This window comes from Sciurus carolinensis, chromosome 1 (assembly GCF_902686445.1).
Source record: "Sciurus carolinensis chromosome 1, mSciCar1.2, whole genome shotgun sequence".
Lineage (NCBI taxonomy): Eukaryota > Metazoa > Chordata > Mammalia > Rodentia > Sciuridae > Sciurus > Sciurus carolinensis.
Window position 1 is genome coordinate 195075934 of NC_062213.1, and position 17208 is coordinate 195093141.

The 17208-nt window shown below is 52.2% G+C and overlaps 1 protein-coding gene across 6 annotated transcripts in view; it reads right to left on the bottom strand.

Moving 5' to 3' along the window:
- Nucleotides 1-263: 263 nt before the first annotated feature.
- Vwa5b1 (von Willebrand factor A domain containing 5B1) overlaps nucleotides 264-17208 on the bottom strand; it is a 57224-nt gene continuing 40279 nt past the window's right edge. For 2 of the 6 annotated variants that reach the window (XM_047528440.1, XM_047528478.1), the window contains 8 exons: nucleotides 15431-15629; nucleotides 14715-15029; nucleotides 12524-12661; nucleotides 10150-10281; nucleotides 8314-8388; nucleotides 7668-7737; nucleotides 6880-6997; nucleotides 264-5390 (listed from right to left, as the gene is read on the bottom strand). In XM_047528440.1, coding sequence (XP_047384396.1) covers nucleotides 4884-5390; nucleotides 6880-6997; nucleotides 7668-7737; nucleotides 8314-8388; nucleotides 10150-10281; nucleotides 12524-12661; nucleotides 14715-15029; nucleotides 15431-15629 — 1554 coding nt within the window. In that variant the 3' untranslated portion in view covers nucleotides 264-4883. Of the gene's footprint in view, nucleotides 5391-5480; nucleotides 5696-6058; nucleotides 6267-6879; nucleotides 6998-7667; nucleotides 7738-8313; nucleotides 8389-10149; nucleotides 10282-12523; nucleotides 12662-14714; nucleotides 15030-15430; nucleotides 15630-17208 lie in introns of all 6 variants that reach the window. The other 4 variants (XM_047528469.1, XR_007105405.1, XM_047528449.1 and 1 more) reach the window with 4 other exon arrangements.

Genomic DNA, 17208 nt, shown 5'->3' on the forward strand with positions numbered 1-17208 from the left:
TTTGTCCGGGACTGTCCTAGTTTTAAAACTGAAAGTAAGTCCCAAATCCCATATCCTGGCAACCTCCCTCAATCCTGGGCAAACTTGGACAGTTGGTCACCTTAGGAGGAACCGAATCAAGACAGAGATGATTCACTAAGCAAGGCAAGTAGACCCCCGAACCTCTAGTTTGAAAGCCAAGGATTATGGGCTTTGAGAACAAAAGAGAAGGTACATGTATAATTTTGCCATATGGATAGTTTTTATGTGTCCAAAGCCTACAGGAGAACAGTAACACCAGGTACAAGAACATACACACATAACCGTGGGACAGGATTTTCTAAGTATGGTGGACCCTTGTCCAGGACCTTCGCAACAACTACAATGTAATTGGCTACTGGGCAAGAAGGTGATGCAGATCTCAAAAGGAAGAGGTGTCACAGGCACTGTGGGGTCATTGCAGGTGAGCAGGCGAAGGGATAGGCAGCATGTTATAGGCACTTGAGGCTCCAACAGGGCCAAGCACCGGCCATGCCGCTTGAGCCAAAGCCACCTGGGCAAATAGTGAAACTATAAGATGTGTTGCCGCAGTCAGCACATTGAGGCGAGGCACTTTGCCTTGGAAGCAGCTGTAAGCTCAGGACAGCTGGCCCTGAGTCAAGAAGACCTGCAGCAGGAGCGGGAAATCCCACCAGCAGGTATCTGGAAAGGTGGAGCTGTTGAGAGGCGACAGGCAATGGGTTGGGGCAGGCTGGGCACATGGGTCGAGGTGCTCCATAGCAGGAGGTTGGAAACCTGGCTGGGTGCTGCTGCCGAGCCCCAGACTTGGGGACAGATCTTGGCAGCTCAGATTATCCAGCTGCAAAATGCCACACACCCCTGCCCTGGCTATTTTTATTCTGGCGATGTGGAGGGTGCTGTCACAGCTGAGGGATGCACCCACTTTTTTGTTGCTGACTTCTCTAGTCCCCGCTTGGGGGGAAAGGTCTCTTCCCAGAGTCACAGCAATGACCACATGGCAATCCCTTCCCTTTCCCTTCCAGGGTACTAAGGATATGGACCATATTTGTGTGTGGGGTCACCTGGAGATGTCACAATGTGCAAGTAGTGAGAGGCAGCACTGGGAGCCCCAAATGGCCAATGCTGGGGTGTCATGCAGGTTCCAGCCAGGCGGGGGAGGGAGGCTGCACCCAGACAGGGAAGGCCCCTTTCCTCACTCCTTTTTCTTGGGAGTCCCTGACAAAGAAGAGAGAAGAAAACAGAGGAGGAAGCTTGGCTCCCAGGTAAGGGTAGGGATCAACAGGGTGCAAGCAAGGTTTAGAGGAAACTTCCAGAATCCTTTACTGATAGGTGAAACAACTAGGAGGAACCCAGCTTCTGCAGATGTCTGAAGAGCAGGTGGAAACCCACCAGGAGCTTGTCTTGGCTCCACTTCCTCCATTCATCAGCCAGAGTTCCTATCAGCACGGGTTGGGGGGACAGTGGTGCTGTCCATTTTGCTGTCACCTGGGGATTGGCTGGGAAACAGGCAAGGGCTGGAAACCTAGGCGGCTTATGTACAGGTGTGGCATCAGCCTTCCTAGGCACGGGGCCCGAGTTCCTGGACCTGGAGTTGGTCTCCTCAGCTGAGGGGCCTCGGGACCAGGATTCTGCACTGGGGACCTGCTTGGCCTGAACTGGAGGGCCCACAGCAGGACTTGCACTTGGCCGCCCAACACTACGGCCATCAGGGTGTGTCTGCGAGCTCGGTGGACTGGCTGTTAGTGCCAGGTGCTTGGACAGTGGAGGCCTAGGGCTGTTCTCACACTCTGCAGGGTCACGGGTTGGAGCATGATCCATCTAGACAAAGCCACCTGGAACTCTGGGACTGGGACAATGGTCCCTGGAAGAGACTCTTCAAATGCTCCTTGCTAAGCTCTAAAGGGACAGGGCCAGCACCTGGGATGCGCCCAGTACCCCCATATGCCTGGCATACAGCAAGCACTCCACAACGATGTTTTGAATGTCAGTGCCCAAAAAACCCTCGGGGGGTCAAGACCCGCCGAATTCCCTGGGAAGCGCTGCATGCTGGCTCGCCTCATTGCAAATGGCACACATGAACTTAACATTCTAACCTGAAGAAGTGTTTCCCCAACGCATTCACCCACAGAACGGTCTCCCATGGGTGGCTTATTCACATCTGACCCAGCCCTTCACCATGGGGTCATTACAGGTGAGACAGGGCCTCCCCAAAGCCACACAGCACTCTGATGGTTGGGACCAACCCTTACGCGCCCCAGTTCTTGGTTCAGCGTGTCCCCTGAAGGCAGCATGGAGGCTGGACGCAGACGTCAGGTATTTCATCCCTTGGCGTGACCGAGGAAGCAGCGGCTGGTTTAACGAGCCGGACAGATTAATCCAGATCGCAGGGCAATGTTCTCCTGCTAGAGGACCCTCGCAATCTCCTGAGCTCCTCCGCAGGCTCCGTTCCCTGACGTTCTTGTCTTTTCTTAAAGTTGGTCCTTGGTCCTCTGCTTGACGATGCTGGCGCAACTCCTATACCACTGCGGACCTTTTAAACACTCTTGTCCACATGTCCCCGGCAGTGCTTAGGTTACTTGAAACCAAGGGGCTTTGTTCCTCTGCACACGTGGCGCTGGGCAGGGGAGCCAGGGGTGGCAGAGATCAGCAGTTTGCTTGTGTTGTGGAAGCGCTCTGGCTGTCACTGCAGGGCAGGGTCTAAGGGGCTCATTGGGGAAGAGGGTGGTGTGCCCATCGCCTTGCTGAATTTCTGGGTTATTCTTTCCAGGCATCTCCTAGTAGTTCTGTACTGGACAGTGACTGGCCTGTCCAAGCCCTGGTCATTGTCTGCACCAAGGCCTGGAGACCCAGACTTAGGCTCATGGCAGGGGTGGGATAGGGTAGATGGACAGCCAGTTCAACCTGGCTATGTTAGAGGAGGAAAGAGGCCCAGGGTTCACACTGCACTAGTTAAAGGCCACGTGAAGTACAGCAAATCCCTGTTCACTAAGCTTGAAGCATCTTGGAGTCAGAAAATCTGGACTATCAAGAGCAGGAGGAAGACCCCCCAACCCCACAGCTCCACAACACCCAGAGAAGGGGAACCACAGCCCAAACCAGAATCAAAGCTGAGACCCGAGTCAAGGTGTCCCCCTTGTGGGGGGACAGGAAGTGGATGCCACCCCCTCTAGCCTTGCCCTGAAGCTAGGGCAGCTAAGGAGGCAGGAAAGAGGGCGTGCGGGGAGGTGACCCGGCTCTCCTCACCCCTCCTCGGCCTTCAGCAAGACAACCTAGAGCCTTTATCCTCCTTGGTGGCACCCATGCTGAGCCCACACCCCAGACTGGCACCCTGCCCCACCTGGAGTCACAGAGATCGAGTTTCAGGGACTGTCTGACTGGCTTCCTCCCAAGAGGGTGAGGCTGAAGCAGAGCCAGCCAGTGGAGCAGTGGAGGGACTTCTAAGTTTCCCGAAGGCGGACAGGGTCCCTCCTGGGGACGTTGCAGCCTGCAGGGCAGGGCTGGCGGGGCCTGGCTGTGGGTAGGACAGCACATCCTGTGGGCCTGCCTATTCCCGCTTCACGCCAGTGGCATCTGCTGGAGATCCCCCCACCAACCTCTACCACAGGCCGCCCCCTGGTCTTCCTGAGGCTGGGACTTGTGCCAGAGCCTTCCATGGGTCAGTTTGATTAAGGTCTCTCTGCAGAGGGTGGGGTGTCAGCCCAGGCCCCTGGGAACCATCCTGGGTGAGGAATTTGATGAGAGACTAAAACTTGGAAAAAGGAGGGTTATGGGATGTATGAATTCAGCCTGGGGTCCCAAGTTCATGGGGCTCCTTGGTGAGGTTGAGACCCACATTCTGGGGAATCTGTGGGAGTAGCTGTGATTGACACAGTCATGAGGGAATCTGAGGCTGGGGAGCACCAATCCATGAATAGCACATGGTGGGCCTGGGGTTGGGGAGCCTTCAAGTTCCTATCATTTCCCCCCCAAATCATGTCTCCTAGCCCAAACTGCCATGCCCAAATAAATGCACTACAACCAAGCACAGTTTGCAAAGAAGGCCCCCTTCCCTCACAGTGTGGTGTGGTTAGAGAGGGACCCACTATCCCAGAATGCAATGTGCCTGGAGATGCCTCTCTAGCTCCTCAGTACAGTGGATGGAGTTCACTTTCTCCAACTCCCTAAAGTGTGTAAATTATTTCCAGTGTCACCTTAACTTCTTCACTGACCTCTACACAGATAGTCTGCCTGGGTGCTGCCCAACACTTCTTAGGCAGGGAGTCACAAATGATCCGCAAGCCAGTACTGCAATGTACAAAGGGAGCTTCACCCAAAGAAAAGGCCCTCGAGCAACACTTTTGCAGTCTTGGGAGAGATGTTCCTCCAACTGGCTGGGAAGTGGGGTCCTAGACTGTCACCATGGAGACAAGAGCCTCTCCCACAATGCAACTGGTGGAGGAGGCCCCTCCATGCCTGGATGCAGACTTGTTGGTCTGGTTATGTGTTGTCGCGAGTTTCTCTCATTCCCCTCAAATAAAAGGGGGTGCTGCTGTTTCTGCTTTGGGCCCACATGGCCTTCCTCCAGAGAAGACTCTGATTAATTGTACTCTCTTGCGCGCCCCAGGACTGCCTGAGTATCTGGACAGAAAGTAGCGTTGAACCATTTTTAAAGATCTAATCCAGATGCCTCATCTCACCCTCTTACTTTATAGATGAGGAAACTGAGGCCCAGACAGGGGGCAGGGGCTGGCCCGTACTGACAAAGGTAGGTGGTAGCAAAGTTGGGGATTGAACTCAGGCCTCCTGACTGCCAGTCCAGGGCTCTTTCTAGCAAGCAGTATATTGGCTACAGCTTCAAAAATTCCCCACTGGGTGCCAATGGCCCTTCCCCCCTGCACCCCCCGCTACACATAATTTGGGTTATAGCAAAGCATATTGAACTCCAGGTTCTCGTCCCAGTGCCTCAGGAGCACGAAGAGCTGGCGGGCCGCGGCCCTGAGCGTGCCCCGCGTGCGGCCCTCAGGCACTTCCTGTTCCTCCAGCCACGAATTGGCCTTGGCAGCCACCAGCTCCCACTCTATGAAGTAGGAGGCGGAGCTGTGCTCCAGCCAGGCCAGCCCCACCACGGTGGCCCACAGCTTCCCCGAGTGCTCCATCAGCACCTTGGACTCCAGGCCCAGCCTGCTGTCCGCCAGAGGTTCCAGGGAGACACTGTCGCAGGACGCGTGTCGAGGTGAGGGGCTGGTGCACAGCTGGGGACTCAGAGCCGTAGATTCGGGCTGGCGGGCAGTGAGGGACATTCGGTGGCAGTTGAAAGGCGAGGTCCACTTGATCTTCTCCATGGGGATGTTGATGGCCTCGCAGAAAGCTTGGTTGAGCAGAAAGGCTCCGGAGGCCAGCTGCAGAGACACCTGTGTGTGGGGAAGCCCCTCAGTGGGAGCCCAGGCTAAGCAAAAGCCCAGCCCCTCCCAGCATGCTGTGCTCACCTCCTCCCACCTTACCTTGCGGCCCCGGGGGAATATGTGGGATGCTCAGGCCGATCGAGCATCGCCACACCACACGGATCCCACAGATGCCGCAGACGGATCACTCTCCAGGCCCAACTCAACATCTTCCCTCCAAACCTGCCTTTTGATCTGGGTGGGTGGGCCCAGCTTAGCCACTGGGACTGTCCTGGCCATCCAGGAGACTCTGGCCTCCTCATCCCTCTCTGTCCCTGCACACAGATCAGTTTCCAATTCCAACAGGACTGTACCCTCTGAATGACTCTGCAGAGCACTGTCTGCTTCCCTACGCTGCCCCTCCCTCCTCTTCCCCACTCCCTCAATTCATCTGTCCTGCGCCTGGAGGAATCTTCAAAAGGCAGAGGTGTGCATTTTTTGGCAAAGGCTCAGTTCCATGCTTTCAATCTTCTATTAAAGTGAGTTCAGAAGATGATTTATAAAGTCCGGCATGACCTATCCCTGTTGGTCCTGGACTTTCATCCCCCACTTTAGCTCCCCTCTGGCTGCCAAGCAAGCTCTCCTCGCTAGGTCCTTGGCTATAGCTCCGCATCCTTTGGTCTTGGCTCAGCCATTACCTTTTTTGGGAAGTCATGCTTGATCTCGCCACTGCCCCGTCTCAGGCCTGGGTTACGCGTGTGTCGCCCTCTGTATTTCCCTCCACCAGAATGTCTGGTTTCTCGCCTGGGTCCCTCGGGACTCTCAACCAAGTAGTCCCAGGACTGCATTTGTCCAGTTCAGGGTTGTCTCCCCAGGGCCTCCCAATGAGCCTGGCTCCATAAAGGCCTGCTGAGTGAATATATGCATTTTCGGGAATTCAAAATGACCCTGTGCACTAGGGCGTGCAGAGACAGCTCTGGGCAGCAAAGTGTAAACAGCTCCTCCTTAGAACACCCTGTGATTCCCCGAGTCCTCAGAGGCCCAGAGAGCCCACTCCAGACCTGGGCTCCTCACCCGCTGCAGCATGCTGGGGCATCTGCAGAGCCATGTGCTAAATGTAGTGCGTGTCCCTGGGGTGTTAATTTTACTCACTTGTGAGTCATTTCAAGACTTATTTTTATGTGCTGAAAAACAGACACACATAGATGGTAAGTAGAATGCAAAATTCTCGTGAATTTTTAGGGTGAAAATAGCAGATTGCACAGGAGTTTCGTGATGCCAGCACTGGACTCTAGCGACACCCCAGATCACCCCTCTACCAGGACCAGGGGACTCATGCTAATTCCTCTGTCCTGTTGCTTCTTGTGTGGGATGTTCTCATAGGTTCCAGAACTCGGGATCTGAACTCTACGACAAGGTCTCCTTCCCTCTGGGGAGGGGAAGGATGGGCGGGGGCTCACAGGCGGGGCCTGTGCCCAGCATGCTAGAGGGGCTCTGAGGCAGGGTGGGGGGCACTCACCAGTGGCAAGTAGTCGAAACTCTGGCTCCCCAGGGTTGACTCTGGCGCCTTGACCAGCGGCTTGCTCAGGAAGCCCTTGGCTGCTCGGGTCAGCAGCCTGGACTTGTTGAGAGTCAGCCTGTGTGGGTGAAGGCAGGTGTCCCTGGCCATCCCAGCCCTGGGCCCACCCAGAAGCCTGTGAAAGTCAGAGCCAGAAGGATCCAACAGATGGCCTCCTTCAGCCTTCCTCACTTGACAGCTGGGGAAACAGAGGCCTCCGTGATTTAGCAGCAGCAAGACAAGAACAGGTTCCAGTTCTTCTATGACCCTCTTTTGATACTGTATCCCTGCCCAACCCAGTAACCAGAAAAATCCTAGGTTAACCCTCCCATGGGGCATATGTACTGGAAGAGACCAGGAAGAGTCTTAGGTTAGCCCTCTCAGGGGGATGTGTACTGGAAGAGAACAGGAAGAGTCCTAGGCTAGCCCTCTCAGGGGAATGTGTACTGGAAGAGAACAGAAAGAGTCCTAGGCTAGCCCTCTCAGGGGCATGTGTACTGGAAGAGAACTGGAAGAGTCCTAGGCTAGCCCTCTCAGGGGAATGTGTACTGGAAGAGACCATGGGAATGTGGGAGATGAGCTAACAGTGGCTGAGTGGGGGTTGTGAGGCAGGGTGAGACCTGGAAGACAGTGACCCCTCTATCTCAATGTTGGGCTGGCCCTGCCTTTGGTCTTCCCAGCCAGGGACAATCCCAGGAAAACAGGGTGCAGCACAGTGCCACCATTACGCCATTGGAAATCCCACTTACCTGGACCCAAAGAGAGTTTCTGAGGCCTTCAAGGAGGAAAGAGCATTGGTGGGCAGGCTGTGCAGGGGACCTGGAGAGCCACAGAATGACAGACTAAGGTGCAATAAGTGACCTGTCCAACTGCTCAGCAGCCCAGAGAGGGGAAGGGGCTTGCCTGTATCCCTGAGGCCCGAGGGATCTGAGCTGATCACAAGAAGACATCTCTGAGCCAGTTGGTGAGGAGGAGGCTGGGATATATAAGAAACTGACCCCCACGTGTCCTCGACAGGTGGACCTGGCATATTCTGGAAAGTCACTTGTGGGAGCTGTGACAGCGTCACATCAATGCACCAAATGGGGACAGCGGGTTGACCCCCGACTCCTGCACACTGCTGGAGCACACTAGGCAGAGTGGGCTGGTGCAGTGGACCCCTCAGCTGGAACTGGGAGGCCTGACTCCAGGCCTAGTTCTGTCACCAACTTCACCTCTTCGAGCCTCAGTTTCCCCATCTTTAAATTGGGGATAATCCTCTTCTGCTTTCTCAGGACTTTTTGAAGAATCAATAAAGTCTCCAGCCCTGTGTTGGTGCTGAGGCCTCCTTCTGATCCCAGGACCTGTCATGGTCACCCTCTTAATTAGGGGAGCCAGCCCCAGCTGAACACTTACCTTCAGAAGCAGCGCTCTTGTCCCGACTGGGACACAGGATCTCGCCGAGGGGCACAGGGGGGTTTTCCTCCATGGCTACAATGCAGGAAGCCAGTGAGCCTGGGCATTCCTGGTTCCCGCTCTCTCCCTCCCAGGCCTGGGTTAAAGTCCTGATTCCCCCACTGACTAACCAGGGGCCCTTGGTCCAGTGGCTTCCTTTATAAGTGTGATTGTGAATTGGAGCTAATAGTACCTAGGTCACAGTGTCATCATAGGATTAAAGGAGATAGCAGGCAGCTTGTTCTAGTGCCTGGCCAAGTGCTTAGCCCAATGGGGACGGAGGCTTAGTTGCCAGGGGCAGAGATGGGCAACTCCTCCCAGGGCTGTGCCCCCTGAGGAGGCACTCATGCCAGCTCCCCAGGAGGTGCCAGAACATGGAACAGACATTTTGGGGAATCTGAGCCCCAGTTCCCCACCTGTAAAATGGGGATAATAATTGCACATACTATTTTCAAAACGCAGAATTCAGGTGATTATTCTTATAATTCAAACTACCATGGCAAGGGTTAGATGAACTTGACCACCCACTAGAAGGGAGTATCCCAATGATAGAAAAGGCTTCATGGATCAATATGTGCACCTAAGCTTCCGTTTCCCCAAGTGAGACTGTTTGTGCTGTAAGGACGCAGGTAGAGTTTCATTGGTGACACTGAGAAACCAGCGCAAGTATGAACTAGACTAATGACTGCTCGCTGAGGGGACCAGGGGGCAAATAGGATGGTGTTTAACCTCATGGCCTCTGGTTCAAACCTTGGTTCTATCACATATCAGCTGTGTGATCTCAAGTGAGCCACTTAACCTCTCCAAACCCCAGTTTCCTCATATCTTAATTGGGAAACAAAAGAAACCCTCTCAAGATGGTTGTGAGGAGACCTGAATAATGAGAACAGTGCCCAGCATGTAGAAAACTGTGTCCGCCATCCTCCTCCTTAGGAAGGGAGCATGTGGAGTTTGAAGGGCGTGAATGGAGGCGCAATGGAAAGGAAGACATCTGTGATTTTGATCAAAGCCACTTGGGCCACCAGGAGCGGAACTGTGGAGCAGGAAGGAGTAGATGGGAATTATCTGGAAGTTCAGCCTGGCTCTAGGGTAGAGCAGGTGCCCCTGGGGTTTGGAACTCAAAGGGGCCGAGCATTTGGCACAATGCTTTAATTTGGAAGTGCAGCTCTGGGTTTCTGCCACCTCGCCACCTCGCCCAGCATGGATAACACATTCTCACGGTCTGGATGACTGAACTGGTGGCCACGTGGGACCTCTGAGGTCCTCCTCATGCAAGGCAGAAGGCAGGACATCCTTGCTGCATGTGAAGGCGCCAAGGAAAGGGTTGGGACTAGGGCAACGCTTAGGCCGTCTGTGCAGAGCTGGCACGCGTGCGTGCACGCAGGACGCAGACCGTCCGCTCTGTGAAGTAGTGCGAGGCCTCAGGAAGGGCGAGTCCTGGCGCCTCCAGGCCTGAGCTAGAGGCATCATGGAATCAGGTGAGAGGCGAGGGCTGAGAGGAAGCTGATGGAACTGCTTCTTTGCTCTTCGCCTCTCTCCTTGTTTATTAGGTTTCCCGGCATTTAGAGCCTGCGAGGACTCTTTCTGCAGACGGAGCCCTGTCCGCGGTGCCATGCTTGAGCCATGCTGAGCCCCTCTGGCCCTCTGAGGCCTCAGACAGCCTGGAAGACCTGGCCTGGTGCTGGCCCTGCCTAAGGAGTCCAGAGCACAGACTCAGAGAAGCCTCTGGGCCTCAGACACGGGGGTGCAGTAACATCAGGGGCCCAGGCTTCTGAACACACCCCAGCTGGCTCTTACTTAGGGTCTGAAATTTGCCATCTCCGGCGGCTGAGTCTTCTCTGAGCGTGACCTGGGACAGTCCCAAGCCAGTAGAAGTGCCTCTCCATGATCGGGAAAGGCTCCGAGAGCTGATCATCCGCAAGGGGGCACCTTTGTGGAGGAGGAGAAGGATCAGTGGGTGCACATGTGCCTATCCTTGCTCCCTCCCAAGCTGGCGGGGACAACTCTGGCTTCTGTCTCATAATGATCCCAAGGCAGGAAGGCACAGCACAAGGCTAAACCATGAGCTCTGGAGTGAAAAGACCTGGGTTTGGGCCCCATCCCCATCTCTTCCTAGCCGGATGGGATGTGGTCCACTCTGACCCTTAGATTCCCTACCTGGAGAATGGGGATAATAATCTGTGCCTGGCCAGGTGGAGACCACTGCTAAGATGATGTGTGCCAAACAGCCATGTTTCCAGTTAGTTAAAAAGCTGGTGTTCTTCAGAACACACTATTCTCTTTCTCTTTCTTTGCTGTCACAGAAAGCCCTGTACCAGGCCCCCCTCCAGCAGGGCAGGCCCCTCCTGTCCTGGGCATTGCCCATAGGGAGCGGGTGATGAAGAGCAACGAAGCCCAACTCCCTGTGGTGTGTTTGGGGGACCCCATTCTCAGAGAACACGAGTCTAAGTTGTCAGGGGAGTGAGCTGGGGAGAGGCTGTGCACCGCAGGCCACGAACATACTAAGGGCTCTCCGAGGTTCTGTCCCAGAATGCTTTTGGTCACCAGTCTATTTCCTAACCTTGCACTTCCTATTTTTGTGCTGGATGGATATTCACAGGACAAGAAACTAGAGTTTGAATTTCTCAGAACATACGTGGGGCAGTGCTGGTCCAGGGACCAAGCTCCCCTGGGGAGCTTTGGGACTTGGATTAAGATGTGGGTCAGGTCCTCACCTTCCAGGCTGCCAGGCAGATGCTAACAGTATCGTGGGGGGTGGGAGGGAGGGAGAGGCATCCTAGCAACCTGAGTGACTGTGCAGTGGCCACAGCCTGCCATCCACAGCTGCTGGCCCAAGCCTGAACTGGCAGCAACTGGCAGTGGAGGAGGGATGGGTGACTGGTCACTTTGGTACCACAGATGAGAAAAGGCTGAGAGGGACAGGAGGAGGGAGAAAGGGCCCACTTCGTTTCAAACACATTTCCCCCAACTGGAGGTCTGTGTTAATAAAAAAGGAATTGCAGAGGCCAGGAAAGTGAAATTCGGTAAAGAAAAGGCAGGGTTCAAAACCACGGAAAGCATCTCATAAAAAAATTAAAGGAATGCCCCAAGAGAGACTCTTTTCCCCGCTGTTAGATAGGCGGAGTTTGGAAAGATAACAGGACTCAATGCTGGGGAAGATGGTCAGGAGGAACCTGGGGACCGAGGGACAATGTGGGGACCAGGGGCAGTGTGGTAGCGTGCACGGGGGCTTCAGATGGCACGCCTTTGCCATGGCGGTCCTACTTCTCAGACAGGTGTACAAAGATGTTCTTTGCAGCAGAACTTCCAGTAACCAAATGAGGAGTAAACCAGTAAACCAAAGGTCCAAATAGGCTCAGGGCACCGGGACTCAAAGCCTGGCTTTGCCCGTGGTGCTGTGTGACCTCAGACAAAAGTCCTTTAACCACCCTTCTGCCTGTGTCCCATCTGTAAAATGGTAGTAATACATTAATTCTGCAGAATTATTTTGAGGGTTAGATTTAGAATATATACAAAACACTATGGGATGCTTTCTGATTGGCTATTATTTTGAAATATTTTTAGTTTTAGATAGACATAATAACTGTATTTATTTATTTATTAATTTTTAATGTGGTGCCTCACATGTGCTAGGCAAGTGCTCTACCGCTGAGCCACAACCCCAGCCCCTAATGGCTGTCTTGGTGATAGCCAGTCATCAAATCATATTCTGCTGCTGTAGAATATGCTACAACTATTAAAATGAACACCTAGATCCTCCTTCATAGACAGATGTTTATGCACCCATGTTTTGTATAATAGATCACATATCGATAAGTTCCCATTCATGTGACATTGCCTGTCTTTTGATTTCTCTACATGTAGCTATCCAAAGGAAAGTTATTTAATCTTTCTATACTTTGGAATTTTCTACAATGAGCATATAAAATTGCCCCTTTTGGGGGGAAAAAACCCAAAACACAGTAAAGTCATTTTCATTTCATTTGGTGGGAAAAGGCAGTAGGATGGGGACTGATGTGTCCCTGGCCGGGTGGAGGGTGGACCATGGTTGCTGGGTGCTTTCTGCTTCTAGGCCCTGCCCTGCACCTTCCTGCTCCTTTGTATCTCAGTCCCTCCTCCAATCCCTGGGGCTGTGTGGCCTCAGGAGGGCCCCGCCACCTGCATGCCTTACCGGAGTTGGGATACTCCACTCCCAGAGGCAGGTACCGGCTCTTGCTCAGGTCCACGGGCACAAAGGCTGTGTATTTGCTGATGACATTGCAGGCCCTGCTGGTGTGCACAGCGTTCACCTGGTAGCGGCGATGGGACCCTGCAAGGGAGGAACCCGGTCACCCATTGGTCTCGGGCAGTCCTGCATCACAGAGCAGCTCTGAAAGCTGAAAGGAGCGCTCTACTTGTGGTCCCCGTCTTTGGGGGAAATAGGCCTTTAAAGTCAAGGGGTTGCCAACTAGCTCATTAAAGATGTTAAGAGAATGGTCATCATTTCATGATTTCACACAATAAAGGATGTTTTCATGTAAAAAGTAAGCTCATTAGCTTAGAATAAATGATAGCTAATTCTCTTAAATAACTTTAGTGTTAATTTTTTAATTAACTATGTTGTCCTTTTTTTATATTTTAATTTTGCAGATGTCTAATGAAAACCTTGCCACAGGACTTCATAGGGGTGGGTGGGCATCACTAACCTGACCCACTGAACTGCCAAGAAGATTGAGCATCAGAGAGGGAGAGTGGGGATGATGGTCACCCAGCGGATTAGCAATGGAACCCGAGATTCTGGCTGTGTGAAGAGTCAAGGGGATGAAGTGTGGAAAGTACTTTGTAAACTGTAAGAGGTGCTCACAGAAGCAAAAACTGACAGGCTTTACTCAAATGTGAATAAAATATAAACAATTTAATATTATTATGTGAATAAGGCATAAACCTAAATCAAAGAAATCAAACCATTCTTTATCTCTTTCTATTCTCCAAGTGTGCTCCATCAAGATCCTACCAGTCACCTCTTGGGAGAAAACTGCCTCAATTTCTGAACTAAATTAGCTCCCCATCGTCCATTCCTATTGTACAGAGGCTTCGTCTCTGTATTTCTTCTTAATAGCACTTAGGACGAATGCACTCAAGTACTTATTTGTCTTTCTCTTTTATTACTAAATGAGTATTATTTTTATGTCATAGTAATAATAATCATTTAAATACTTGGCATAATAAATGCCTAAAAGACATTTTATTTTATAATGCATTTTTTTCTTGCCATAATGGGGATATTTGTATTAATGATATTTCTTAAAACAAGGCAATATATGCAACTGTAAATGAAGCCAATCTCCAAACTTTTGTAGGCATCTGGAAATTCTGTTGTAGGTACTGTAAACTTGGAGTCTTTTAATCAGTAGATTATGTTGTGAATGTATTTGCACATTGTTAAAATACTTCAAAAGAGGTTTGTTTAGTTGAATAAATGTCTTTGTTGGAGTGATAACTTGGAAGTTGCACATTTTATTTGTATAAAACTCTGTTGTTTACAAAATAAATCACTTATTGTGTAACTGATTAATGTCCACCTCTCTGCTAGTCTGTGTCAAGCACCCCTGGGTGGGGAAGGGCGGGATCTCTTTCGCTGCCTTTGCTGTGTAACTGCGTCTGCAGGGTCCAACCCCTAGCGCGGCCCGACTGATCCTCAGTAAGAAATGGCGTGGATGACCTGTGTGCCAACAGGTCTAGGGGCCCTGTGGGAAAGGACTGTCCCAGAGGATCGCGCGGGCTATTCCAATGGCCATCACACTGTTCGCTCTCCGGAGCCCATCAGGGGCCGCTGCAGGGGAGCACTGCGGTGACAGGGTATTGGGGGCCTAGGAAGGGAAGGAGGCTGAAGAGGATGGATCAACCTGTGGGGGTGGAGGAGACCAGGGCTGGGGGCAGGGGGTCCTGGAGGTAGGGGGACGCCAGCTGATCAAGGAGGTGATGGAGCCCCAGGCTGTGCGTGGCAGTGAGGGGAGGCACCAGGAGGCAGCGGTGGGAGGTGGAGATGGAGAGGTAGGCAGTGGGGAGGCTGAGGCAGCTCGAGCTATAGGAGGAGGCCTGAAGCCGGCTCGGAGGGGGTTGGGCAGGGGGCAGGGCCGCGGGCGGGCGGGGCGATGAAGAAGGGGTGGGGCCTGGAGGGGAGGCAGGTTGAGGGACGGTGGATCGCGGAGGGAAGTGGGCGGGGCTGCGGAGGGAGCGGTCTTGGGAGTGGGCGGGGCTTCTGGAGGTGGTCTTAGGAGTGGGCGGGACTTCGGGGGCGGCCCTGGGAGTGGGCGGGGCTTCTGGAGGCGTGGCGGGCACTGGGCGGGGTTGGGATGAAGGGCGTGGCCGGCGGAGCTCACCCTGCTCGATCTCGCGCTCGCGCTCTGCCAGCTGCTCGAAGTCGCGGATGATGGCGCGGGCCGCCAGGTGGTGGAAGGTCTCGCTCCACAGGTCGTCGTCGCGCGCGCTGCCCCGCTCCGGGTCCGGGGGCCCGAGCTCGAAGATCACTTCCCACTGCAAACGTTGGCTCTCGCGCAGGCCTTTGACCAGAGCCTTGCCCAGCACCAGGCCTGGGGTGGTGGGCCTGCTGGAGCTGCCCCGCTCCTCAGTCTCGGCCATGTGCTCCCAGTCCGAGGATGTCTCTGTCTCGAAGGCGGAGGGGTGATGGGATGGTTCTGTGGGCGGAGGGACAAGATGGCCACCTCCAGAGGACATCGTCCTTCCTCCTGGTGCAGTCATCCCTAAGCAAGTACAGCCCAGTCTCCCTTCCCAGGGGGCAGACAGCTCCTTTTCTAGGACAATGGGGTGCCATGGGCTTGTCTCCCAGAAAGGGACAGATCCACTTCCCAGGAAGCCAGGACCTGAGGGGGCCCGATAGGACTGGGGGGAGGCACTTGGGCAGAGGGTGGAGCAGGTTGCCCAAAGGTGAGGTTGAATGGGGAAGGTGGAATTGGTGAGGTCCTCAGGGCAGTATGGGCCACAACGGACCCTCAGGGGACGGATAGGCATTGACCCCTGAGACTTGTAAATGATTCCTCCCTGTTCCTAGTCAGGTTCTGGACCTTCCCACACTTACCCAAGTCCCCTGGGCTGCGACTGTCCCGAACAGGCTTCAGGCTGGACCCAGAATCCAATTCCCTCATGAGCCCCCAGGCCTGGGGCTCCTGGCCGAAGAGCAGGAAGGGCTGGCAGCCTTGGGGCAGCAGAGAGGGCCTGCGGGCCCCTGGTCCACGAAGTTTGGGGCCCCTGTTTAGATCCTGGCCATTAGGGAAGGGCTGTGGGCACAGTAAGAGGGGGAGGAGGGGGAGGAGGGAGAGGAGGGGAGCTGGTGATGGCAGGACCCGCCTGCCCCTAACCACAGTTCTTACAACTGCCTCTGAGGCACTGCCTTATCCAGGACCCAGTAACTCACAACCTATAACTCATGAGAAATACCAACAATAATCCCAAATGATGGATAAATTATAAGCCAAAACAAAAACAAACAAACAAAAAACCCCAGACCCCACAGAAAAATCACATACCATGAATAATTCTAAACCAATTTTTGGGGGGACATGAAGTTTAAAATTTTTTATGTGTGTGGTTAAAATTGTCAACCTTTTCCTTATGTCTTCCCATATGTCATGCTTAAAAGGTCTTTCCCACACAAAAATATTCTAGGATTTTTATTTTTGTTTGTATGTTTAAATCCTTGAATCACATGAAAGTTGTTTTACTGTAAGGAAATAGAAACCAGATTTTTCTTGATTTTCCAAATGGTACAAACCTCAACACTGTTTACTGAATAGTTTATCCTTTGAGTCCCTACAGTTTATCAGTTCCCCACCTCTATCACAACAAAGATGCACATTTGGATTTATTTATGGGTTTTTTGTTCGGTTTTGATAATTTAATCTATCTATTCTTGTGCTGATACAAACATCAAAAGGAAAGGGGTAAACTGGGAAATAACATTTGCAAGATGCATGACAAAGATCATTTTTAAGAAAATGCGTTTATAAATCACTGGAGGAAAAAAGACAAACTTAATAGAATAATGGATTAAGGGTGTTTGTAAGCAGTTTATAGAAAAACTATCCAATAAACCCATAAAAAGCTTAGCCTCCTGAAAAATTAGAGCAATGAAAATTAAAACAGTCTAGCAGATTGGCAAATACAAGGGAGTCTGTCATGGACTGTAGGTCTGTAGGTACACACGGTGGGAGAACAATTGAGCAATGTGTTATCTAACAACAAGTTAGATGAACAAACCCCTGTGATCCAGCAATTCCACTTTTAGGAATTCAATCTAGCAATCCACAAAAGTGCAAGTATCTATGTGCAAGCACTGTACATTTGTTGCAGTATAATTTGTAAAAGTAAAAAATCTGGAAACTACTGATCCATTGGCAGGGTGAATAGATTATTTTACGTCTGTGCACTGGAAACTCCAACACTGAGCAAAAAGAGATTTCTTCATACCAATGGGGAAAGATGACCAAGATAAAACTTATTTTTAAATATTAGGTTGTGACAGTTCCTTATTTTAATTGTGTTGCAGATTACATGACCATAAAAGACCTTAGTTTAATCTCACCAAACCGTTCACCAGAAAGAGTAATTTTACTATAAAAAGTGAATGAAAAAGACATTTAAAAAGTAAGTTGGAGCTGGGCGCAGTGGTGCACGCCTGTAATCTTAGTGACTTGGGAGACTGAGGCAGAAGGATCGCGAGTTCAAAGCCAGTCTCAGCAAAAGCAAGGCGCTAAGCAACTTTGTAAAAGTAAAAAATCTGGAAACTACTGATCCATTGGCAGGGTGCATAGATTATGTTACGTCTGTGCACTGGAAACTCACAACACTGAGCAAAAA